Source organism: Nannobrachium achirus (assembly GCF_963921795.1).
Source record: "Nannobrachium achirus genome assembly, chromosome: 19".
Classification (NCBI taxonomy): Eukaryota; Metazoa; Chordata; class Actinopteri; order Myctophiformes; family Myctophidae; genus Nannobrachium; species Nannobrachium achirus.
The window spans coordinates 14775565-14801709 of NC_137826.1; the positions used below are offsets into that span (position 1 = coordinate 14775565).

The following is a 26145-nucleotide window of genomic DNA, read 5'->3' on the forward strand; positions in this document are numbered from 1 at the left end:
GTGCGCTCTATAGAGGCCCCTCGAACATGCAATTTAAATTTGGGGCTGACTGGAGGATGCGTTAATGATATGGTGTATTAATTTTATACGAAATAATCGAATCCCCGGCAAACGGAATTAACGTAAGGAATATAAAAAGCAGTTTGTTGCTCCTATCATCCCCAGGAGCCTAAAGAAACAGGTCATTCTCTCTCTCTCTCTCCCTCCCTCTCTCTCTCTCTCTCTGCCGGGTGGCTGTTTGGTTGTGTGGTCTATTTCTACGCTTACCACATTACACTACTGATACTACCGACTGATCACATTGTGATTCATGTATAGCTATTTATAGTTTGTTAAAACAATTTGTCTGCATTACTTCTCGAGCGTGGTCTCTCACACTTTGTTATGAACTTACAACAGAGTTCACTGTGAAATAGGGGCTTATCCTGGACGTGAACCCAGGACCTCTGTGTACCCAGAGCGAGAATCAATGAATGATTGATGATCAGGAGAGAGAGAGTGACTCTGGCTGGCCTGCTTAAAGAGGCTCCTGAGGATGATTGGAGGCAGGTGGCTCATCCCTGAAGACACCTCTGGCAGGCTGGCTGCCTACTTCTACTCAGCAACAGGAAAGAACATAATTGGAACAAAACAAAAACCAACACACACACACACACACACACACACGCACACGCACGCGCACACACGCGCGCGCGCACACACACACACACGCACACGCACACGCACAGTGTGAAGAAAACACTCTCCTCTTCCGGACTCTGTCCTGGCGGAGATAAAAACAGTTTGAAGAATCATCAGGCTGGAGTTATTCAAATACCTTGCTATGATCTTCAGATTCATGTGTCCTGGATCAAGGGTGGCATACCAAGAAATGTGCTCAGGTTGAAAGTGGTTAATGTAACCGATTTCAGATTTCTCCTTGTAGGGACCTACAGTGGACCTGTTGTACTGACGTACTGTATGCATCACCTGAACCTAAATTGAAATGTGGACAACTTACATTCTAATCCTAACCCATTCTTGTCGTAATACATTTCAATTACATTTCTTTGAAAGCTTATGTGCCTGGATTTGTGTAGTCATAACATGATCATATTTTAAATACAATACAATGTATGCATTTGTGATGTTAAGAGTGAGCCATTCTAAAAGGACAGCTCATGTACAGAGATATGACTAATCTAATATTAGGACATCATGAGGTTTATTCAGGAAATACAGAAAGGAACTGTGTTCCTGTATGTGGCAGGAACTTCGTGTTGTGCAATCATTTATAATTAATTCTGCAAAACTTTTCACTAAAAAGATATATCTCAATGCATCTCCAGCTGTGACATTTTTTTAGGCTCCGAATTACTGCTGAGGATTAAGGAGTAAAAGAGCCAAGTAAACAAGGATCTGAGTTATCAATATGGCTTTGAATCTACATACCCCATGAACCAACTGCAGAAGCTTTTGAATAAATAACTCGCACGTATCTCATTTAAAGCTCATCTGACAGGTTCTCTCACTGCTCATCTCTGCTTAATGTGACTAGTCACAGGCCTGTGTATACCATCACTCAAATAACTAGACCAGGTCAACCTGGTTGTGCCAGACCCCCTGTCATCATCATTTATGACATCATGCCTTTTGTAGGCATGTCATCATCATGTCATCATCATATATACCCTTTATATAGAAAACCCGGACAGACAGACAGACCGACATTTGCTTATGTAGGCCTACCCATTTCATGGGTCTGGCAAAAAGGCATGCTATTTGTATTGTACTCTCATTCACTCCTAATCCTTCACTCGTGATGTAATTCAGCCTTTCAATCAATTAAAGAAAGATGAAAATATTGATTTAATATATATTTTAACACAATTTAATATACCTGTACGCGCAGGGGCGTCACAAGGGGGGGAAAAGTGGGACTGAGTTACTACGGTCCAAGGTGGAGGAGCCTTCATTATTGTATCCTTTAACTATTGAAAAATAGCAGATATACAAGCTCACAGCGAGCTTGTAGATCTGCTATTTTTGCCGTGAAAGTTTGTGCAAATCTTTGAATATATGTATTTTTAAGCGAACATTTTGTAACTCAAATTTAGCATCTGGGGGGGGGGGGTCCCTGGAACTAAATATATTGAGATGGGGGGGTCAGCGGCCAAATACATATCATTTTGGGGGTCCTTCATATGAAAAGGTTTGAACACCACTGACATAGAAACTATAGGTTTTTTAAAAAGATTGAAATATTCCAAGACTTTTTCACGATTTTTCAAAAATAGCAGATCTACAAGCACGCAGCGCGGCACTCGGTGCCACTTGTATATCTGCTATTTTTCAATAGTTAAACCCCCTCCCTCTATGAAGAACATTCATGGGGGGCCCGCAGTGAATCCTTGCATCCGGGGCCCAGAATTTGGTGCGACGCCCCTGTGTACGCGAAGAGAGAGAGATTTGAAGACGCCATACTCTGTAAGAGCAATAGCGTAGCTTTCCTAGAAGTCATTTAGCAGGTCAGACAGCCAGACCAGTCCCATCTCAGCAGAGCTGGAATTACTCCATTAACCGATGGGAGGGTGGGCGAAGAGGGTATTTCTTCACTAGACTCGATGACCATCACCCAGGGCAAAAAGCATCTCACACACACAGGGGTGATAAAGTCAGATGTTCCTTCATCTGTCACAGGGTCACGAGTGATTTACTGTAGAAGCCTGTGCTGACCTGCGGTCCTGCCAGCATCACTGACTTCCCCCATTTACATTCCCCGACCGCCACATGGGACTATGTTCCATTCTCATCCTTATCAAATGCCACCTCCAAGGGATATTTATTTTACATCTAAACAAACGCACACACACACACACGCACGCACACACACACACACACACACACACACACACACACACACACACACGCACACACACACACACACACACACACACACACGCGCTATTTCCCCGTTAATCTCAACGGAATACAGTCTAATTTCGCTGAAAGTATAAATGTCATTAAAATAATATATTGGTTGGACTTGGGTCTTGGAACTGAGATTTTCCTTAAGAAAATAGTCCCAGTGCTGAATGCAGTAGTAGGGAAAACAATGAACCAGAAAACACTCTCAAGTCCCGTCGAACAGTTCCAATTCAACAGTGAATAAATTATGTTAATCTCAAAATTGCGTGGGGGAAAAAAGCATGAGGTAGATTTCAACCAAAAAAAAAAGAAAGGTCTTTATTTTAATATCTATTTGGATTACAAGTTATTGCTTGGGACCATTTTGGCCTATAAACAATTGAGTCTGCAAATCAGAAAGCAGAGGCAAGATAACACAAGCCCATTTCCCTGCCGCTATTCAGAGCAGCCTGACTCTGTCGGTACTTCCCATGGGAGTTCCTTCTTGGCAAGGTGGACTTCACTGAATTTTAATTTTCCTGCACATTAAACAAAGCCCGGGCTCCCCCGCTGAGACCTGGGCAAACATCACATTTAACTTCCTGCTTTGATACTGTCACGCTTTCCTGGGCAGTGAAATGAGTTTCGCCATGACATCACCACCACCACTACACAGCAAATGTCTGGCGCTTTCGCCCCCACGACATCCAAGTGCGCTGCTACTGTTGAGTTATGTACTGCTTCGTGTGCACAGTAAAGTCCTGAGTGTTAATTTAAGTTAATCGAGGACTTTACTCGGTGAAGTGATGAGGGGTGTGTGTGTGTGTGGTGTGTGTGTGTGCGCGCCCACTCGCGCACAGGCACGTGTGTGTCTGTGTACGAGAGAGATAGGAAACTTCCAACACAACCTATGACCTCATTCACAATCTATTTTCGTTTTCGTTGTATTGCTTCCTCTCCCCTTTCGAGTATCGTTGGTCACTGAATACATTTAAAGACAAGTGCATTTTCATGGGTAAGAGAATAGCAATGCACAAGGTCTGTGGCCCTGACCAAGCTTCAAGGTACCCCCAAGTGAGGCCCCAGCTTTAGACACACTGTCCATGCTCTCGCTGTGTGCCTGGGAAAGCTGATCTGCACAGAGCAAAGGACCATATTTTAGAATCACTGCGTTTTTTTTTCTCAATCTCAGTCTTTTGTACTGTCCATCTTCCCTTTCCCCTGTATGCTGTTGATATTTTCTTTCTTAACCACTTGAACCCTATAGCTTCCCTTTTCTGGGGATGAACACTGTCAGTGTTGTGAGCTTGTACAGTAGTTAGGCTGTTTTCGGGGAAGTATAGAGCGAAAACAGGAGGGGTATAGTACAGGACACTGGGAGACTCCGGTTAATTAAGTACCATATATCAGGTTTACAGTAAGTGGTTAAAAGGACTTTTTAATAAAATCTATTGAAAATATAACAATATGGCCTGTAGAATATTGAGTAAGAAAGGACTGGAGTCTAAAAGTTATGCTCTATTGACAGTGAACCTGATGAACTAATGTGGAAAATGCACTGCTCGCTGACATTTTGCATTTCTAGGAAGATGAATTAAACATGTCAGCATTTTGGCCTCCTTGTATACAGTACCATTATTTAATGTATGGCAGGTACATTCTGTATTTTTATGCAGAAGTATTGAATTGATTACGGAGATCACCATTTTCATTGTCAAGGCTGCTTGCTGAACCACTAATGCACAGCAGAGGCGGGCCTCTGGGAGGGAAATTGAAATATTGGATTACTGTTGTATTACCACGGCAGCGGCATCGCTGCTACTTCAACTTTACTTCATATAACATACTTCATTGCTATTAACATGACATAACTAGTCAGTTCCTCGTGTTAGATTTCCAGGCCCTTTTTGAATTGGAGATCAAACTAAAGCCATCTGACAGAATGATTAAGGTGGCTTCCAACAAGACTTTGACCTTTCACAGCATAAGCCACTGAGGTTGTGGAAGTTGAAGGTAGCTATGGCCTTCAGACAGGGGCGCCATATGGGGGCCCCTGAATGATTCAGAGGGCCGAAACCTGGACAGTCAGGGGCCCTAGAACGCGGCAGGGATACCAGGCTGAAATATTTGGCATCGGGGAAGCTAGCAGATGGCAAGAACCTCCTTTTTTTTTTTTCAATGAATGCGTCAGTTCTTTGTGTTCAAAATGTTGATTTTGGAGTATTTTAAATGGTGCACTGTGTGGCATGTTGTCGCTCGTTGCCAGCAAAAACAACGAACAAAGATCTGTGTTTACAAGTGATGTCGTTCCCATAACCTGAAGGGAGGCTAAGCGTCATCGATCCCATAACCAGGAAGGACACAGCGGCTGTTTAGTTCCCATAACCCAGAGAGACGGACTAGGCCATAATGACTGAGTAATAGACATTTTCTGCAAAGGGGACTCAGGGGAGAATCCAAAAGCTCTTTTTCTCATGCTGTAAGCTGTGACAATCCTTCAATAAAATTGATGTTAAAATAAAAGAAACAAAAGCTCAATTGTTGCATTTTAAAACCTGCAAAGATAGATAAATAAACAAACAAACATTATGCTTGCCTTGAGTTGTACTCAATCTCTCAAAAACACTGACACTGGGGCATGAAAAGGTGCTATCGGCGCACCCCTAATGTTTTATATGTCAGTTTAACGACCTAATACTATTATGGGGCCCTGGAGCCCAGGTGTCAGGGGCCCAGGATTTCTAGCTGCACCCCCGCGTTCAGAGGCCACATACCCCGAGTACCCTCATACTTCTCAGAGTGACAACAGGATCCACCCCCTTCCCCCTCCCCTGTCCAAAGGTATTTTCCCTCCAGAAAAAGAGAGGCTGTTTCACATGTCTGGGCAAATGTAGATAGTATTACACGCTCGTCCCCAGGCTAAAGTAATTCTAAGTACGAACAGCATATCACACCCTCTTGTCTGGCTGGCTAATAATCTTAAGGCAATTTATTTAATGTGAATGGATGACTTTAGGGTGCACATAGTTTAAAGAGCCATGTATTTTAACAATGCAATGACTGCTGCCCACTAAAGTAGTACTGTGATTATTGATGTTCTTTTTCCAGGGAGAGAGTTGACAATATTAAAGGCTTTCAACGTCAAATGAATTTCTTTTTCTTTTGGTTTGGACATTAGTACTAATAGCATTATTAGCATTCCTTGGTGGTTGATCATGCCTGTCTGTCACATTAAGTGATGCCAACATTTCAACCAGAGTGGCTATGTCCTCAAGGTTTTTCTTAAGTTAAATGAGACATGCTCTACATTAATTTGTAATGGGGTTCAGCTCTCAGTGAGAACTACACCCCGATACAAATTAATGTAAGATTTCAGTTGAAACAGCAAGCCTCTCTCAACCCATTCTTGTGTCGCACAAAGTCACGAAGCTGTGGCTGTCATCCCATTTCTGTTCCTCGCAACGGAAAAGGAAAAAAAGCCTCTGGGTTTAATTTCATAATAGGGCTAGCAGTATTTATGTATTAATGCTGACCATGACTACCTGCACTTGTTCTTAAGATATCCATTGTTTGTGTGCCTTGCTTTTAAATTTCATTAGTTCCATGGTTCACACAAGTATGTCCCAGTTCTGGTAGGCTGTTTAATGATACATTGTTAGTCTTATTTGATAGAATTCTAGCATTCCACACATTTCAAAGTGGGTAACGTTTCAAGGCAAAGCTATGTTCACATGACTCATTGTGGCAAACACTCCTCCTGGGATGTAGTCTACTACTGATGCGTAAGCATTGTAAATTAGCCCATTATTTGACCAGTACAACACTGTAGCTAGAGAAGGGGGCACGTATTTTTGCACATTCAGTTATCCCCATTTTTCAAAAGCATTAATGGCACAGCCTCATGTCAGCAAGTAGAACTAGCCTATTACTTTTAAGATCATCTTTTTTGAACTCCTTTGAAAGTAACTCTGCTTTGAAGTGAGGAATGAATCACACTTAATACCAACTTCAGCCACTATCTACACTGGCTCTCCTCCCGTTGGGGATGAATATTGATTTCAGCATGAATTAAATGAACCAAAACAACCCTTGTGTGCCCACCTCCCATGGGTCAGTGAACAGGGACAGGCCAGATAAGATCAAAATAATGTGAGGTATGGGCCACCACCCCGCAGGCCAGACAGACAGCCTCCCTGCCCTTCAGCCATCCTGACAAAAAGCAGCTCTGTGAACCAAGAGAGACATTGAATGACAGACACACCAGTCCAAAAGATAAGAACTGGGGAAAATAGGAGTTGTGTCCCAGCAACCCTCACCCCCCAGGCAGTAAAACAAAAGTCAGAAATGATGAGATTTAACCCTAGAGATAATATAACTACTCAACTGAGCCGTTTAACATGTTCCTGTGGCACAGAACCCATGAGCCCCATGAGTGAACTTTGATGGTAACTGGTTTTAGCTCTTCTTAAAAAAAGAAATGGTTTTAATTACTAGACAACCTGTTATGTTTATTGCGACCGTAGGTCGCATTTACTACCAAAACCTCCACCGGCTGTCTGTCAGTCTGTCCGTCATGTCACACTTTTCCCCAACTCATATCTCCGCCACCGTTACCCCAAGACATGCCAAACTTTGCACACACACTCCTTGCCTGCCAATCCACAACCTCCACCTCTCACGTCATACGGGCAGCCATAGTTACACCTGGAATGTTGAATCTCCATATATGGAGATAACCTACGCATCACACAAAGTCTGACCTCACCAGCCCATACTTGGGCATGGACGACTTATATCTCCATATACGGAGATGGCCATATATGGAGATACGATAACATCACAGAGTCGACAGCTGATGATGTGGCGTGATGTCATACAATACACAAACAAGCCCTATATAAAGGGGCAATTCTCACCAGGGAAGAGAGCATTCCCCACTAGCTGAGTATCTTAAGATGGTTGGATGTGATGATATAAGCTATAAGCTTAGTTGATCCTGGCGATAAGGTCTGAGTCGAGGAATGCTCTCTTCCCTGGTGAGAATTGCCCCTTTATATAGGGCTTGTTTGTGTATTGTATGACATCACGCCACATCATCAGCTGTGGACTCTGTGATGTCATCGTATCTCCATATATGGCCATCTCCGTATATGGAGATATAAGTCGTCCATGCCCAAGTATGGGCTGGTGAGGTCAGACTTTGTGTGATGCGTAGGTTATCTCCATATATGGAGATTCAACATTCCAGGTGTAACTATGGCTGCCCGTATGACGTGAGAGGTGGAGGTTGTGATATTTGTGGAGATAAGCGACCAACGGTCGCTTATCTCCCGATTAGGGAGTCTTACTGGTATATGTATATGTATTTATGTCTGAAGGCAGGGAAGTCTATACAATGTTAATTCTATATTATGGCACACACACACACACACACACACACACACACACACACACACACACACACACACACACACACACACACACAGTCACACACACACACACACACACACACACACACACACACACACACACACACACACACAGTCTCAGTCACACGTTGGTATCGCAGGCACAGAGGTATAGGGGCTACCTCAATTGCGCATTAAACAATTACATCCCTAATTACAAGCAAATGACCTGCTGGCAGTGACATCTTTAACAGCGGCTTCTAAATTAAATAGCTCCATAATTGCGTTGCTGCTGACTCCATGCCAGCCAGGCGAGGGGAAATGCATGTGGAAGGAGGTATTGGAGAGGCGCATGAGAAAATGATTAAGAGTCAGACTGTGTTAGAAGTTATTCTGAATTAAAATCATGTTGCAGCCCAACGGTCCCTGTTAGCTCATAAACATAAGCAGCGTGATAATAATGCCGTTATCGAATGGAACGGACCACCCCACCAGCTCGTGCGTAAACTGCTCTCCTCTCCTGCGTCTAGCTCTCAGCCCTGACTGACGACTCTCGTTATGTTTCGCATCGCTCCATTCAACAGCATCCAGATAAAGAAGCAGACAGTCCAAGACATGACTAGTGCATTGGTTCTCAAAGTGGGGTCCGCGGACCGCCCCCCCCCCAGAGGTCCTCGAGGGAGTTCCAGGGGGTCCCCAGCTAAAAATGATAGTTAGGAACCACGTGGACCCTTATGGGTAACTAACTCAGAGACAGAAATGCCATTAAATGGGGGGGTCCGGTCCGTAGCCTGATGCATGTCAAACTGGGGGTCCTTGAAATTAAAATGGTTGAGATTCACTGCTGTATAGAGCGGTAAAAAATCTTAAACGGGGGTCTCCCATGGCTTATCTTTTCAAATGGGGGGTCCGCGGTCTAATATGTGTCAATTTGGGGGTCCGTGGGCTAATATGTGTCAATTTGGGGGTCCTTGACAGGAAAAAAGTTTGAGAACCACAACTAAACGACACGGTTGGATTCGGGTATTTATGGCATGGACGCCTTACAACAAGAAGCCACAAAGCGAAAGAAAGCCAACTCGGAGTGGCGTGGCGCGGTGGCGCATGTGGCGTATAAACTGGCGTTGGATTGCTCTGGTCCGGTCCGGGGGCAGACCTCCATTCAGAAACATCCCCATTCAGAAATACCCCCACTGGGGAATAGGGTTAGGGTTTATGTGACACCTCCATTTAGAATAATGGAAGTAAATCTTTTGAAGGGGCAATGTTTCTGAATGGAGATGTGTAACCGCTCTGGTCCACTGTCGCGTTAGAATGGAGGCGGTGGATAACTTCAGGTGACATTCATGTTCAGGCCAAAGTTGTTCGTAAAATGCGGAAAATCATTATCCGCGGCGTGGGATATACGGTTACAGTTTCATTGCAGCGCTCCGGCGACAGTCTGGAAGCATATGTTGTACTTTAATTCCACTAAAAATGTCCGTGTTGCTTAAGCTACTACTACTACTACACAGTAGTAACATGGATGATGGAGCTTACCTTGACGAAGCATCCCGGTGCTGCCGACGAGCACGATCAACAGGAAAGCAGACGAATCCATCCTCCTCCCGGAATCAATGAGTTGTGGACACCTGTGGTCGTGTATAAAATAGTCGTAACAGAAGAACTGTCCGCCGGCTGTGAACCGTTTCTCGTAAGGTAAGGTTTGATGTTTGATGTAAAGAAGAAGATTTAATAGGGGGGAAAAACTTCACAAAAAAGTTGTACAATCTTCAAGCGACTGTCCTGTCCGTGTGCCTGTCCGAGTGTCCGTGTGTCTGTGTGCGCGCGCGGCAGCCAGGTGGAACTGGAAACGCATGTGGATGTTTGTGTGTGCGTGTGCGCGCGTGTGTGTGTGTGTGTGTGTGACTGTGTTAGAGAAGTGGGACGTTCGCGAACGAGTCTAATCTTTTGAACGGCTCTTTGAAATGAACGAGGGGATCCAGTTCGCAGTAGGGAGACGTTCCCTTTTTTATGAGGGGGAGTAAATTCTTTACTCAAGTAAAAGTATCAATACTGCAATGTAGAAATAATACTCTGCCACAAGTAGAAGTTCGGAATAAAAAAATTACTTAAGTAAAAGTACAAAAGTATTGGTATCAAAATGCACTTTAAGTACCAATAGTAGAAAGTACATATGCAAAATGTCCAATTTCACAAGTTTTTCAATTGCAGACAATGCGACTTTGTCGCACATTGTGAGCTTGTAGATCTGCTATGTGCTATTTTCAAATGGCCTAAATGTATGTAAAATGTAGATAGGGTTGAAGTGATTTGTAATTATTATTATTATTTGTATATATTTTTTTATTAGATATACTAGGCTATAGGCCTACATAATGTTATTGATTTGTAATTTGTATCAAACTCTACAAAGCGACTAGTAACTAAAATGAGTCTTTTGAACGGCTCTTTGAAAGGAACGGATCCCAGAGATCGGCTCACTTCAAATAAAACATAAATCCCATCTCTATGTGTGTGTGCAGAGAGGAATCTTCTCGCCAGGGGGGTTGGTTGGTTGGTGTTTGGTTGGATGTCGGTCACTAACTCCGCCTTTTGCCCCACCTTCAACCAAGCATCGCCTGCAGTAAAAAAGCCTGGTGGTGATTTACACTTTGTACGTACAATGGTGTCCCGCGCTAGACATGCAAGCTGGGGCTTGCAAAATCTCAGAGCTTGTAAATCGATCTACTAGTTCACGATTCTACACGCTCGTAATTCGGGTATTTGAGGTGCAGCGGTGTAAAGTAACTAAATAGATCTACTCAAGTACAATTTTGGGGTATCTCCAATAGGCTACTTTTACTTCTACTCCTCTACATCTTGGATACAAATATTGTACTTTTACTCCACTTTATTTGAGCACTTGTCTTTAAGTATATTTTTGTACTTTTACTCAAGTAAATGTTGATTTCCAGACTTCTAACCTACTTCTAACATATTAGTATTTCTAAAATTGCAGTATTGATACTTTTACACTTAAGTAAAACATTTGAGTACTTTTTCCACATCTGTTTAGGTGCGGAACACCCCATTATAACTCTATGGGAAGTTGGGAACACCTCAGTACGACAGAGTGTAGATTAAACACGAGGACATATTTACAGACTGTAAATCAGGGGTAGGCAACCTTAGGCACGGGTGCCAACATTGGCACAGGGAGGGTGACACACTGGCACACTGGCAGAATTGTGTGAGAGAGGATTTGTATTTTAAAACTAAATATTTTTTCAGTTAAATGAAGTCACCTTAATTGAATTTACAGCAAATGACATCCTTCATATAATTCTACATTCATTAAACTTCTGAACTTTGACTGGAGAGGTAGTCTGGGAGATAGGTGGATTATAGCCTAGTCTAAATGATTGTTATAACAATGTCCTACCGATTGACCGAATTCACGTTACGCAACTTCCTGGTGCTGACGTCACGGTTGAAGGGGAAAAACTACTAATAGCCTATCCCATAGAGTTAACACAGAAATCGCAAATTTAATGCAATTTTCGAATAGTAGGCTAATGTATAAAATACAGCTAGCATGAACAAGAAAACAAGATAGTAAAAGGGAGGCACAAAGGCTAAGCGTTGTAATTTACTTTACCGTTCGAAATAATGATTTGTTGGCTTTAAGTCCAGCAATTTCTATGTTATTTTACCCTCCAAAGCTTACGTCAGCACCAGGAAGTTGCTGAGAAATTCGCTGAGTGCGCGTGCGTGGGCGGGCCGTGAATAGGGTCTATCCGAATGATGGTGTGTCATTAACATTTATGTTGAAATGGCACACTGACTATCTAGAAAATAAAAACATGGCACTTCATTTCAAAAAGGTTGCTGACCCCTGCTGTAAATCATTGTGTCAACTTATAAAATCACAGAGAGATTATTTTTTGTCTTCTTTACACACTTGTCAGTTGGTCAACAATAATCTGCACGTGCCCTGTGTTGTTGTTAAATGGTTAACTTGTTTTAATAAAAACGTCGAGGCAATTAAAAAAAACCTTTGGGAATTTTTATAAGGCAATAAAACAAACTCCGCCTTCTTCCTCTTTTCCTCCATGTGTACCAAAAATACCAGAAATAAAGTCCCGGGGATTGTCACACTGAGACAGCTCTGCCTGTAAGGGACGGATTATAAAGTATAACATAATGACTTATTGCTCTCGGTTACAGTTACAGTCTGGAAAGCCATTAGAGCGTTTTATCTGGAGCGTCTGTTTTGTCTCCCCGCAGCCCCCACAGTCCCCCAGATGACGTGTGATTAAACGACAGTAGCATCAGGCCAACACGCACGGCACAATCACAGATCCCTGCTGTGCTACAGTTGTGGACGAATTACATTGACAATGCCGAGATTGGGAGTAGACGTGGGGCCTAGTGTAGCCTAGGTTAGACCAGTGGTTCTCAACCTGTGGGTCGGAAACCCCAAGGGGGGGTCCCCAAATTATTTTGGGGGGTCCCCAGATGATTAACTTAATGTGCAACATTGTTTTCTCACTCAACAGTAAGAGTAAACAAACCAATATAAAAGTTTAAGTGTATAGAGGGTATCTGCACATTTCTAAAGTGCCAATTTAAGGACTTTTTAATACCTCTAAGATGACAAATTAAATATTGGCCAAATTGTCAAATAGAGGCAGAAATTGTGAAAATAGCAGATCTACAAGCTCACAATGCCTCGCAACGCTGTGTTATACAAAATGTGATGTAAAGGTCCCAAGTTAAAATGTTATTATTTTGGGGGTCACAGCCTGAAAAGGTTGAGAACCACTGGGTTAGACCAGTGTTTCTCAAACTTTCAAATGTCAAGGTCTCCCCTTAACTCTGACAGTGTAGGACTAAAATGTGTACATTTGTACAGTGTCAGAGACTCAGAGTTACAGACCTTGGATCGATCAATTTAGCCCCCCCCCCCCCCCCCCCCCCCATAAACTAAAGGAACCCACAGAGTCCCTGTAATCCACTTTGATAACCACTGGGTTAGACTACAGGTTAATTCAGTTGTCGCTGTCAGCCAGGCTTAAACCATAGGATAATTTGATTCCAGATTTAGTGATACAAAAGAGTGATATTGATATTGTACTCCAGGTGATGGTGATGTCACATTTCCCCCAAGTATTGTCACTTTAGTCTATCCCCTATCTTAAATGAACACAACACAGTTGGGTGTTATATTTTATTTATTTATTTAATGAATACAAAATGTTTTAGGTTGTTAAATATTTAGCTTGTTCATAATATTGCATTATGAAGTCAAACCGAAATGCACAGTCAGTGAAAAAGGTTTCATTTTTGCCCTCTGGTGGTAGTGGCATGACGAAAGAATCAGCTTTACTTGCAGGTTCTTTTTTTACTGCAGCCCGGGGTTGGATGATACATTCCATCCCTGTAAATTTAATCCTGCCATATTTAATGTAATTACAAGTGGTTTGCGCTTAGGACATTATTACCGCCGTTTAATATGCGTTCTATCTCTATAAGCTATAGGCCCTTTTCTTCGGGGAATCAGTTTCATCAGAGGCTGCTATCAGGTCTATTGAGGATGTATTTGCTGCTAGTATGGTTTTATTTGGGTGTACGCTACCAGATCCGTTCTTGTGGGTCGAAGCCTCTAGGACATCCAGGGTTTAGGGGGTTCCAGGGGTCCAACAAAATGAGGGACAGCTATTTCACCGGCTTGAAGTTAGCCTATATGAGATGAGAATGACTTTTCACTTTCATAAGTTAAACTCTCCACTGTTATCTCTATAGGTCTATTTACAGTAGACAGAATTCTGTACTGAATCATCCTTGGCACAGAATCTTTCTGCTCCTGATATGTATCAATTTGTGCTCTTTTTGTGCTCTTTAATGGACATGAAAATGTTTGAGAAACACATAATACACTGAGGTTCAATATATTTCATTTGTATCCCTCCCTGCTTCTATTCGGATGCAGCGCCAGTTGTATATGTAGACTAAACAAACATACAATTTACAAATTAGTCATTCAGCCGATGCTCTTAATCCAGAGCAATTTACGTTAGGTAAACAACACATGCATCAAATGTGTATAGACGGTGTAGTGCCTCGGTAATCTAAAATCATAATAAAACCAAGAACCTAGCATCAGTCTAAAGTAAACCGTACATGGGCACGCATTGCATGTAAAGCATTAAAAGTGAGATCTGTCTAACTGAAACAGTGAATGCAGACATTGAGACAGACAGCTCATCTGATGCACCCTGATCATGAGGACAGCAGCACAACATTATTCAAACAGCACCGGATGGCAGACAGTTGCTTGCATCAGAACTTAGTGGCTAAAAGGATGTCGATCTTTCATTGAGTAGCTATTAAGTGATATGCTTTTTTGGCAAATACACACTACACAGACTCCTTTTAACCACATGAACCCTAGAATCTCTATTCTAAGCATGTCATAATAGGCAAAAAAAAAAATCTGATGTAGAAGCTCACAAGCTTGTAGATCTGCTGTTCTCTCTAGGGGGGCCAAGTGCAGACGCCTGCATGGGAGACCCCTCTCAACAAAGAATAGCCTGTAGCTTTTTATGGTTAAACAGATGGGTTGCATTGTATTCTCTGCTTCTGTAAGCTGTATGTTATGAGTGGAGTGAAACACAGCACATACCGTAGGACTAAAGACTACCGTTTGTAAATCTGGACATCATGATATGGTATAAGAGCTGTCTTCTCCTGGTTTTATAGTCTGCATCATACATTAGTACAGCTATGTAATTTCCTGGACGTACCTGACTGTCATGTCTGTTCTATTATTCGCCTTTAGCCCACTTAGTAAAGTTATATGAGCATTACTGCTGATTATTTCTCAAAAATCAAACCTCGTTCGAAGTGGAGCTGTGAATTTGAGCAGTTCCAGATCTATGCTTTTGATTCTATGTGTTTTAGATCCATGAATTCTAAGTGTTCTATATATAAATTCTATGTGTTCTAGATCTATAAATTATGTGTGTGTGTGTGTGTGTGTGTGTGTGTGTGTGTGTGTGTGTGTGTGTGTGTGTGTGTGTGTGTGTGTGTGTGTGTGTGTGTGTGTGTGTGAACTGTAAACTGTTCCTATGAGTGAGTGGTGAGTGTGCCTGGCCTGCACAAAACAGCGCCCCTCCTTTAACTAGTGTGCTGTGTGTGGCCACTCAAGGTATTGCCAGACTACGGACACGGCCAGCCAGCCACCCACCCAGCCAGCCAGCCACCCAGCCACCCAGCCACCCACATACCCACGGACATACCTGTCGATTGGGAGCTTGTGTTCCACAGCTCCAAAAATCTCATTTTGTGAAAGCCCCAGAAGCCATCCCCACAATAGCGTCAGAATATATTGAGGTGCTACAGTAGGTACTTGGTCAAAAGTGTTGTGATATTTCATTTGGACTTATATCACCCAGCACTACATCACAGCAGCACAGATCTATTCTGGTTTTCATGATGTGCCGCAAGTTCTGAGAAAATATGACCTCTGTAAGGGACACTGTAAAATGTTCAAATGGAGCCGTAATCCTTATGTCATCTACTCATTGTGCTTAGAGGAAATACAGTGTTTGGTATCCATCCTCTCATAGGACAATGCAGTATAATTCTGGAGTAATACTACATCTATTTAGCAAGTAGGAGTAAGGTTCATACAAAGTAGTACTGCTTTAACACACACTGGGTAAATACCAGTGTAATTTACCTTGTGAGTCTGGTTAGTCAAGTACATGTGAAAAGTATTTGACTTCACTGACCTCTATTGGTTGTCTTCAGGAATTGCCAATTTATAGCTCCTAATAAAACATGATTCCCATGGTAACATGCCTCGACCATTTGTAAAAACACATGATTCATGACATTTCTTGCAATAGTCAATAATAATTACCAATAATAAAGAATGCAGAGTTAATATTGTGCAAATATAATTCAACGTATGTTATCTTCATTATCAATCAAGTTCTCCTCAAAATGACGTAATCTATCAGTCGAGTTCCCCTCAAAATGACGTAAGAGATTTATCTATCGGTCAAGTTCTCGTCAACAGTGCAAAGGCAGTCTATCAGTCAAGTTCTCCTCGACAGTACAAAGGGTAGCAATGAGATGCAACCAAAGGGTAGATCTTTGTGCCCATGCAGTACATGGTGTTACATGTGAGCCCACACTGTTTCGTATGAACAGTATTTCTAGCAGTATTTCTAGTTATATTTTAAAATGTTCAATTGTAAATAAATGTTGTCGAGTGAAACAAGAATTTTCTGTGATTGTGATTTGCGAATAAAATGAATGTTTACATTTAGTGAGTTGACCTTTTCAGGGCGCACTACTGATCCATATTATCCTGTGTGTGTGTGTGTGTGTGTGTGTGTGTGTGTGTGTGTGTGTGTGTGTGTGTGTGTGTGTGTGTGAGTGAGTGAGTGAGTGAGTGTGAGAGAGAGATAGAGAGAGAGAGAGAGAGAGAAAGAGAGAGAGAGAGAGAGAGAGAGAGAGAGAGAGAGAGAGAGAGAGAAAGAGAGAGGCAAATATCCAACTAAGCACTGACTGGCGGTCATCCAACATCCATAGACCTGCAGTTACACCCATAACTCTAATTATACATTTATCCTTCTGTCCTTCAAAAGAATCGTTTAATTAGCTCTCGCCCAAAACAAGAGCAACTGAAGTTCCTGTTGACTGACACACAGTCCAACATTTGTCCACCAGGCGTCCTCAGTGTGTGTGTGTGTGTGTGTGTGTGTGTGTGTGTGTGTGTGTGTGTGTGTGTGTGTGTGTGTGTGTGCCTCACTTGCATGAAGAGAGAGAGACACACACACCCACCCACAGACAGACAGACAGACAGACAGACAGACAGACAGACAGACAGACAGACAGAGAGACACTTATTTTGTCCCAAGATACTTTGAAAACTACGGATGAGCTGCTATGTAATTTGCTGCTATACCTTCCATGCTCCCCTGAGGATGAAGACAGAGGGAGACAGAAAGGGAGAGAGAATTATGTTGCTCCTCTGCTTTGAAATGTCACTTCTTGCCCAGTGCTGTTTGCTGACAGCCTGGTTCAAAGTCCCTCTCTCTCTCTCTCTCTCGCTCTCTCTCTGTGACTCATCTATCTCTCCCAGTAACTGAGTGGCATGATGATGGATTTGCTTTTTGATTTCCGAGTGCACTTTTACCCGATCTGAATAGAAAATCTCATCCCATTATTTTGAGACAGGGCCTGTCACGCAGAACAAAGCAACTGTGCAAAGGTTTGCGAATTACCCTGTCCAGCTCAGAAAACATTTTCAAGTGTTTTACTTTAACTTTTTAGTCCTGCAGTGCAGTGGCGTCAGTTCAGAAAAAGCTAAGGTATGGCAACATGACTGGTGTCTTGCACGCGCGCCTTCGCGCGCGCGCAAGACACCAGTCATGTTGCCATACCTTAGCAACAGGCATGATACATTTATTTTAAGAAGTACATTTTATTTTTTCCCCTGTTTCTACGGCTGCCTGGAACAGTTGTTCAAGTGCAGCTAAACTTGGCATGTTAGTAAACGTGCCACAATTAACAATATTGCATTGCACCTGTGCAGCTGAACTGCAGAACCTGGGAATATATACCATTTTGTCAAGATGGGGAGAATACAAGTGTGGAGAATATAATTATAATACCTTGTTAAAGTGACCATTTTGTTATATTTTGCATTTGTAGTTATTTCACAACATAATAACCAGCACAGATAGACAAAGAGACATTCATGGATTTATATTTAAAAGTAACTTTTATTTCCCCCCTGGACCCAGGGTATGGCAGCTGCATACCCCTGCCATACCCAATTGACGCCCCTGCTGCAGTGCATGGTTCTCTAAGGGGATGGCAATGTCAGTAAGTCCACCCATGTCTCTCCAAACCTGTTCTAAACAAGATATATTTACTGGATGAACTGCATTGCATTTGCTGTTGAAAAAGACATCAAGCCATAGGCTATTTTTAGCACCATAGTAGCCGTCTGTCGGTGTCGGCTTAGATGCACATTTATCAACTTTTTTTTCCAAACCTTCCAACCGACTGATCTCCATGAGTCGTCCCGACTTCATTCGACTGCTAGTCTGAAGTAGATTGTTTGGTGGAGAGCCACCAAAGCCTAAGGCTGTGGTTCTCAAACTTTTCAGGCCGTGACCCCTCAAAATAATTATATTTGAACTGGGGACCCCCCACCATGAAAAGCACTTGGAATGTAGGAGTTCAGGCATTACATTTTGTTTGACTCGGTTCCATAAATGTGATAAATGTGAACATAGATGATCTACAGGCTGTGAAAATAACTGATCAACAAGCTCGCGTTGTGTTGCGAGGCGTTGTGAGCTTGTAGATTTGCTATTTTCACAATTCTTGCCTCTTTTTCATTATTTGACAATTTGGTCAATGTTTGACCAGTTTTTACTTGAAATAAATAAAACATATTTCGATTTAGATTTATTGTTTGCAATTCAAACTTGAACTCTGTGAGTAAAAACAATTCCATACAATGGTCCACTCTGCTTATTATTTATTTATAATTCACTGTAAAGAAATCAAGTGGTTTGAGAGTTACCCAGCAACTGTACTGTAATGCAGCGGGTTAAACTAGATCCAGTGCTCCCAAGAGTTCCCCAAAGATTAATTTTGAGTCCCTTGCTTTTTATAATATACATTTTATCTGTGAACTGACACATCTAAATGCCATCGGTATGTCAATGATACAATTTTGTATTCTTGTAGTAGGCTAATGCCCCTCAGAGACTCCAGAGGTTTTGCCAGTTTGCACTCTTTAACTCGGTGCAGCATGCTTTGTGTGATCTGAAACTGCTGCAGTAAATGCTTAAAAGACCAAGGCAGTTGTTTTCTTTTTGTCTCTAGTAAAGTCGATGCTAAAGCCTTCTCTCTTCCCACCCTGAGGTGGTGATGGTATTGAGTTTGTTCAAAACGCAGTATGTGAGCTTTTGGCTGGACATTAATTCAAATTTTACATATAAACACCCTGGGTGCAGAAGCTTAAGGTAATGCTGAGCTTTTTGTTTCAACTCCTGGAGGACCGTGAATCCAGAGCTGGGTTGGCATGGCATGCGGATTACATTGTGTGTCTGTGTGATGTCCATGAAATGGGCACGAATTGCAGAATTCCACAAAAGGTTACGTTTTAAATTAGTCAAGTGAAAATGGGCAGGAAATGTTAAAATATTTAACCAATAAAGTCACATACAGGGCAGGAATTTCATGGGGGCCATGAAGGCAGTTGCCCCTCAGTTTGGCCTTGTGCCCCTCAAACCAATGACATGACCTGAAGCCACAGTGGCCTTAATTCCCCAGCTGACTACCGATTTCTCCTCTGTCTCTTTCAATATGCTTCTTGTCATGTAGACACCAGTGTCTTTTGTTGAGAATCGGAAATCTTAATCCCCCGAGTCCCCAAACCAATCCAGTGACTTTGATTGGTGCAGGGCTGAGCATGGATCAGATTGTAAATAACATCATTTATCTATTTCACTGCAGATTAGGTTATCATCCCCAACCCTTAAATTAAACAAATTCTTTCAATGGACTACAATCTTTTTTTATTTGATGGCCTTCCTGCCCTGGGATTTGCCACATCATTTGGTTTTCAGGATAAGGAAGGAGAATAGGTAGAAAGATGCGACGAGAGGATGTGGACTAGTCAACACCAACACTTTCTCAGTCTTAAAATCGGCATTGGTGTAGGCTGCGCTACTGTACCATTTATGTTGCACGTCCACGTCCATTGTCTTGGGGAGCAGGCCCCGCAGGCTCCCAAGCCAATGGGGGGCGTCATCAAGTTACTCAGACTCCCTCCGACCCAAAGGTTAGGGTTAGGGTCAGGAGCTCTGCGGTGTTGCTAGCTCCACTGTCACGCTACAGTGTGTCTACGTAGGTGGTGTACCTCCCTCCCCCTGCCCCCTTAGCAGTGCCTTGAGTTTGCTCCCACAGTGTCAGTTTGCAGGCCATCAAGTTCCATCAGTGCCCAGCCAGCCTCATCCTTCTCACCCTGACCTTGATCACGACCCGCAGTAGGCCCCCACAGAGTTGAACGTTTCTGATGTGGTCGTCCCATGTGAAATCAATCGCCATTCCTAGCATTCTTGTGTGTAGACGCCATCCAGGGCCTTTACCTGCTCTACTGTACCATGTCTCGGTCTCGGCCCCAGACAGCTGTAATGATTCAGCTGTTGAATACAATCATACCATGTCTACAGAAAGAATGGGGACATTTACAAACTTGGAGGTATGTGCAAAAGTACATATGCCATTTTCCATGTGAAAAAAATAAATAAAAAAAGATTAAAAAGCCAGCGTGTAAAGTTGATATTTGTAATGTTTGAGTATAAGTATAATTTCAAATTCTCCAAGTTTTCCGTGCATCCCATCTAATCTTGTCCACGCGATGGCAGAAGGTCTGTTCCATGGCCTCCAGACCCAGAGTGTGGATGTTGGTGTAAAGGGAGCCCACGACCACGTCCGTTTAGAATAAAAATGCGTGTGGTGACACCTGATGAATCTTGGGGACAAACTCACAGTACAGTAAATCCTTTACGTAACTCGGGTCCTTGTTGTCATTTCGCCCCAGGGATTTGAGAGCTTTTTATTGAGCCAGGGACCCGGGGTAATATTACCTTCAGAGCTATTTGCAACAAAAAAAAACATGTGTGTCTAGTTTGTGTGTGTGTCCAGATCGTTTTGCACTAGAGGCACGTACAGTATGGGCTGTCTGAGTGTTAGATGTCAATTTGGCATGATCTCCCACTGGTGATGGGTTGGTAAAAGGTATAACACGGGGTAGCCTGTGTGATCCTTGAAGGAGATGAGTATTTAAGTCTCCTGCGGTCCTTCCGTAGCAGGCCAGGTGTCAGGATGAATGTAAGGCCTCCCTCCAGAATGTCCTGTTCTGAGGTTGGTGATGTTAAATGTTCATGTGGTGTCATATTGCATGAGGGTGGGTGAACCCTCCTCTAAACAGAGTTTCTCATTGTGCCTGGTCCTGGAACGAGCTTCAGGGCAAAGTGAAAGCAGAGTTACAAAGTGTTTCACACAAGAAATAAAATTCACACGTAGACAACAGCTGGAGACAAACATCAAGGCACTGACTCGGTGAGCCTAATTTCCTCAGGCAAGGCAGAACAGCAGTGCTTTGCCCAAGCATCTCAGGCTACGAACGTGTTTACTCATATGGGAGATTAGTTCCGACATGTATAGGTCAGAGGCTCAGAGCTGGACCAGACCTGGCCTTGAATCTGATGCGTAATTTATTTATTTATTCTAAAAGTCTAAAGAGATTGGTATCATAGGGATGCTATTAGAGAGAGGTGGTAACATTATTTAGAATCAATTTAAAGCCGAGCCGCAGCACATTCTGCACCAACTGAAGAAGACAGAGAGACCTTTGGGTAAGACAGACGAGGAGGCCCAAAATGAAGCCTTGGGGGACACCGGGCTGGGGATGATATCAACTCGCCTATGCTGAGGGAAACGTATCCATCAACCACTTAAGTAGGATTCAAAGTACTCGATGACAATGCTGATGATGCACACACATTTATCACTATCTATGCATGGTGTGTCAGTCAAATGCAGAAGCACAAGGTTAGAGCAGCTCATTGAATGGACGGATAACAGAAGGTCATTGAAAACCTTTCAAGAGGTCAGTATATCCCTTCTGTAAGACTGACTGAAGCTTTTCAAAAAGAGTGCTTGCAATCAGATAAGGTGAGTCTGGGTCTATGCTCATAGAGGAGGGATCTAGATTATTTTTCTTTTTCCTTTTTGAGCGGTGGTCACACCGTCTCCATAGCGTAGCCGTGTGTGTAGGTATGTTTGTTTGTTAGTTAGTTTGTTTGTATGTGGGTGGGTCTGTATGTAGCCTCAAGCCTGTGTAGTACCTTTTCTGACCACACATGTTAAGGGAGGGGCGCTGTTGTCCAGGCCACACACACACACACACACACACACACACACACACACACACACACACACACACACACACACACACACACACACACACACACACACGGGGGGGGGGGGGGGAGAACCACCGCTCAGTTCACACGGGTGTGATTTTTTTTGGAGCTGTGTGGAACACAAGCTCCCTATACGTGGCCGTGTGTGTGTCCGTGTCTGTCTGTCTGTCTGTCTGTCTGTATGTAGCCTCAAAGTTTGGCACGCTACTCCTCCCACAGTTTTTGCACCACACACTCGCGCCATATGTCAAATCGACCGGCTTACTCGGGAATCGTGTGCTAGTAACTTGCTAAGAGAAAGGTTCTATAGTTTAATTGATATTAATTTATTAGTGAATTAATTTTCCCCATTGACTTATAATGGGAATTGCAAAAAATCACATTCAAGTATTTTTCTCTCGTAAACCATAGGAGCTACAGTTTCAAACCTCGGAGAGGAGATTCATAATGATTTTAAGAATGAATCCAAAAATAATTACATCACTCGGCCTCATGGTGGCGCTATAACGGCCCACTTTGCGTTTTGCCCCGTAACTCTTGAACCGTAGATCGGATAATTAAAATTATTTTTTCCCTGGATTCCTTGGGTCAAGACGCATCTCCCCATATAGGCCACGCCCATTTGCGCCAGGATAGATTTTCCGCCATCTAAAATTTTCTCCAAAACACACTTTTTGCACCTTTTCCTACATATTTTCTTCAAATGTCACAAAAATCGGTACACATGAACCTGGGTGACCAGAGAGGTGCTACACACACACACACACACACACACACACACACACACACACACACACACACACACACACAGCTCCACTTCGAACAGAGGTTCGATTTTTGAGAAGATGAATGAGAAGAGCAGGTTTAAAATAGGACAGGGAGCCGTTAACGGCAGATAAATAGACTACGGATTGTGGATTGCGGAGAAAACAAACAATGCATTCCCTTGCAGAAGGTTTTGTTAGTTTTTTTTCCTGAAAAGAATAATACAAAAATCATAAAAATAAATAAAAGATGTTGGAACTAGCTGAAATATCTGCAATGTGAACATACTGTATGTGATTGTTCAGAAATTCTTAACTAAACGAACATTCAGCGCTCAAAGTGAAGCCAAGTACTGTACGGTGTAAAAAGTAGAAAACTATAAAAAGATAAAATTCTCTCATCGATCAGCTCATTGGTGATTTTAAAAGAAAAGTCTTAAAAGTTCCTGCTTTTTTTTTTCAGTCTACCTGATTCAACTAACCATTTTGCTGTTGGTTGTGTGTGTTTCTATTTTGTCCTTTAAATGAATTTATGAGAATATTTGTATTATTTTATATTGAAACTGCCTTTGAAGTTGGTTTCATGTCAGCCAGGTCTCCATGGCAAGAGATTTGTATCTCAGTGGGACTTCCTCTTCCTGGATTGAGAGATAAGAGATACGTGACATCAGATAAGCTATAGTGAATTGCGGGCCAACAGATGTTTTTAGTTTTACTTTTTACTTCCGTAATCTTTCTTGTTATGGTTCGTTTGTGGTAGCTATATCACAATAGTGTTCAATCCTTTTATACAGATACTGGAGGAATGCTGTTACAATCTAATCCACAGAGGGATTCAAATGGATTCAATCTACCAGGGACTGTCCTTGTAATCTAATATTCCCTCACCAATTTTGTCACTATATGCAAAGAGAATAAAGGTGCAGTGATATGATAAAGTAGACACAGCACAGCATGACCTTTGATTGTAGAATTTATAATACACTAAATTCTATATCCCACTGTTACACATGCACGTACATATGCACGCACCCACCCACACACGCACGCACGCACGCACGCACGCACGCACGCACGCACGCACGCACGCACGCACGCACACACACACACACACACACACACACGTTTTGCAGGCATAGGCTATCTATCTACCGTATCTATCTATCTATCTATCTATCTATCTATCTATCTATCTATCTATCTATCTATCTGGATGGATGGATGGATGGATGGATGGATGGATGGATGGATGGATGGATGGATGGATGGATGGATGGATGGATGGATGGATGGATGGATGGATGGATGGATGGATGGATGGATGGATGGATGGATGGATGGATAGATAGATAGATAGATAGATAGATAGATAGATAGATAGATAGATAGATAAAAACAGGGAAATATCAGTTAATGAAAGTGCATACAGTCCTAGTGCAAAGTAGTCGCTCTTTGTGTTATGTAACTGTCTGATGGTCTGTGGGAAAAGGAAATGTTCCTCAGCCTGTTAGTGTGCGCTAAGGGGATCTTGTATCCCTTCACCCTTTTGGACATTAGAGGGGAGAACTGTCTTTTGTGGTAGTGGGTGGGGTCTTTAATGATCCTCAGGGATTTGTTGAGGCAATGCTGGGTGTAGAGATCCTCCAGACTAGGCAGCTCACAACCAGTGATGTTCTCTGCAGTGCAAACGACCCTGCTTACGGTCTATGTCCGTACAGCTGGCATACCAGGATGTGAAGCTGCCTGTCTCTGTATGTAGATGTCCCTGAGGGTGTGTGCCCCCAGGTACTAAGGTATCCACCCTCTCCACACTGAGACAGGTGGGAACTAGCCTCGGAAAATCCAGGCTTTTATTTTAGGTGGGAACAACCTCCTTGGTTTTATTGATGTTCGGGGAGAGGTGATGCAGACCATAGGTCACAGTTTAGTATGAGAAACGGCACATCTTGTCTCCGTACGTGTCTATGGGTTTGACGCTCTGACATCATGCTCTGACATCGCTGTTATGTCTGGGGAACCACATTAACAGAATCCCTTTTATGCCCATATATAGAGATCCCTGATGTCATCAATATTAAGCCCATATCTAAAAGGACTTCATATGGGAATGCCCATATATGGAGGCCACATCGGCCACATACCACACTAACAGAATCCATATATGGTTAAGACAGAGGGCCCAAGACAGCCCATACAGTATCTGTGTGGGTGGTTCTACAGACAGGGATCTCCATATATGGGCATAAAAGGGATTGTATGTATGATGTCAGATGTCATAGAGGTCATAGGACTTTCACATAATGAATAACTGAGTACTGAGTAAGCATGTTTGGGGTCTCGCAGCATATCTCCATGGGTACTGAGGGGGCCTCCATATATGGGTAACTGGTCCAATATACATCACTGGACAGATGGCCAAGACATGGCGCGACCTCGCCTGTAGCCCTTAGGCGTCTTACTGGTATTGTGCCAAGTCACTTTCACCGTCTCCGTCTAGAGGCGGTCCGTCAGGAAGTCCAGGAGGATCCAGTCGCACAAAGATGTGTTCAGGCCCAGGTCCCGGAGCTTGCCATCGAGCCTGGAGGGCACTATGGTGTTAAATGTGGAGCTGTAGCCCACAAACAACATCCTCACGTAGGTGCCCCTATGCCTATACCTACCCTCCAGGTAGGAGAGGGCCATGTGGAGGACATGGGCAAAGGCATATTCGGATATTCCGTGCTGGCCCTTTATGAAAATTGCTGGGGTTCGAGGGTGGGGGGAAGCGTAAGCAGGCTCTCAAAGAACTTGCTGAGTGCCAATACAAAGCAGATCAGAGTGACTACAAAAATTACCAAGTTCACTACCACACTTCCACTGATGTCACACAGGACATGTACTCATCGTCATCACATCTCATTTATAGGTAATACCTTCTTACTGTAACTGTGTCAGCACTTTTATAGACAAAATAAAAATAAGGCATCAATCCTTTGTATTCACAATACATTCGTCATACTGAGGCTGTTGTGAATTGTGGATATTCCCCCAGTCGACTTGACGTATAAAACACATAAAACAAAAACTAAAATAAATAAA

The 26145-nt window shown here is 42.8% G+C and overlaps 1 protein-coding gene across 2 annotated transcripts in view; it reads right to left on the reverse strand.

Annotated features, from left to right (window-relative positions):
- The window catches only part of alcama (activated leukocyte cell adhesion molecule a), a 109234-nt gene extending 99095 nt beyond the window's left edge, over window positions 1-10139 (reverse strand). For both annotated transcript variants that reach the window (XM_080748413.1, XM_080748412.1), the window contains exon 1: window positions 9834-10139. In XM_080748413.1, coding sequence (XP_080604539.1) covers window positions 9834-9894 — 61 coding nt within the window. In that variant the 5' untranslated portion in view covers window positions 9895-10139. The remainder of the gene's footprint in view (window positions 1-9833) is intronic.
- Between the last annotated feature and the right edge of the window lie 16006 nt (window positions 10140-26145).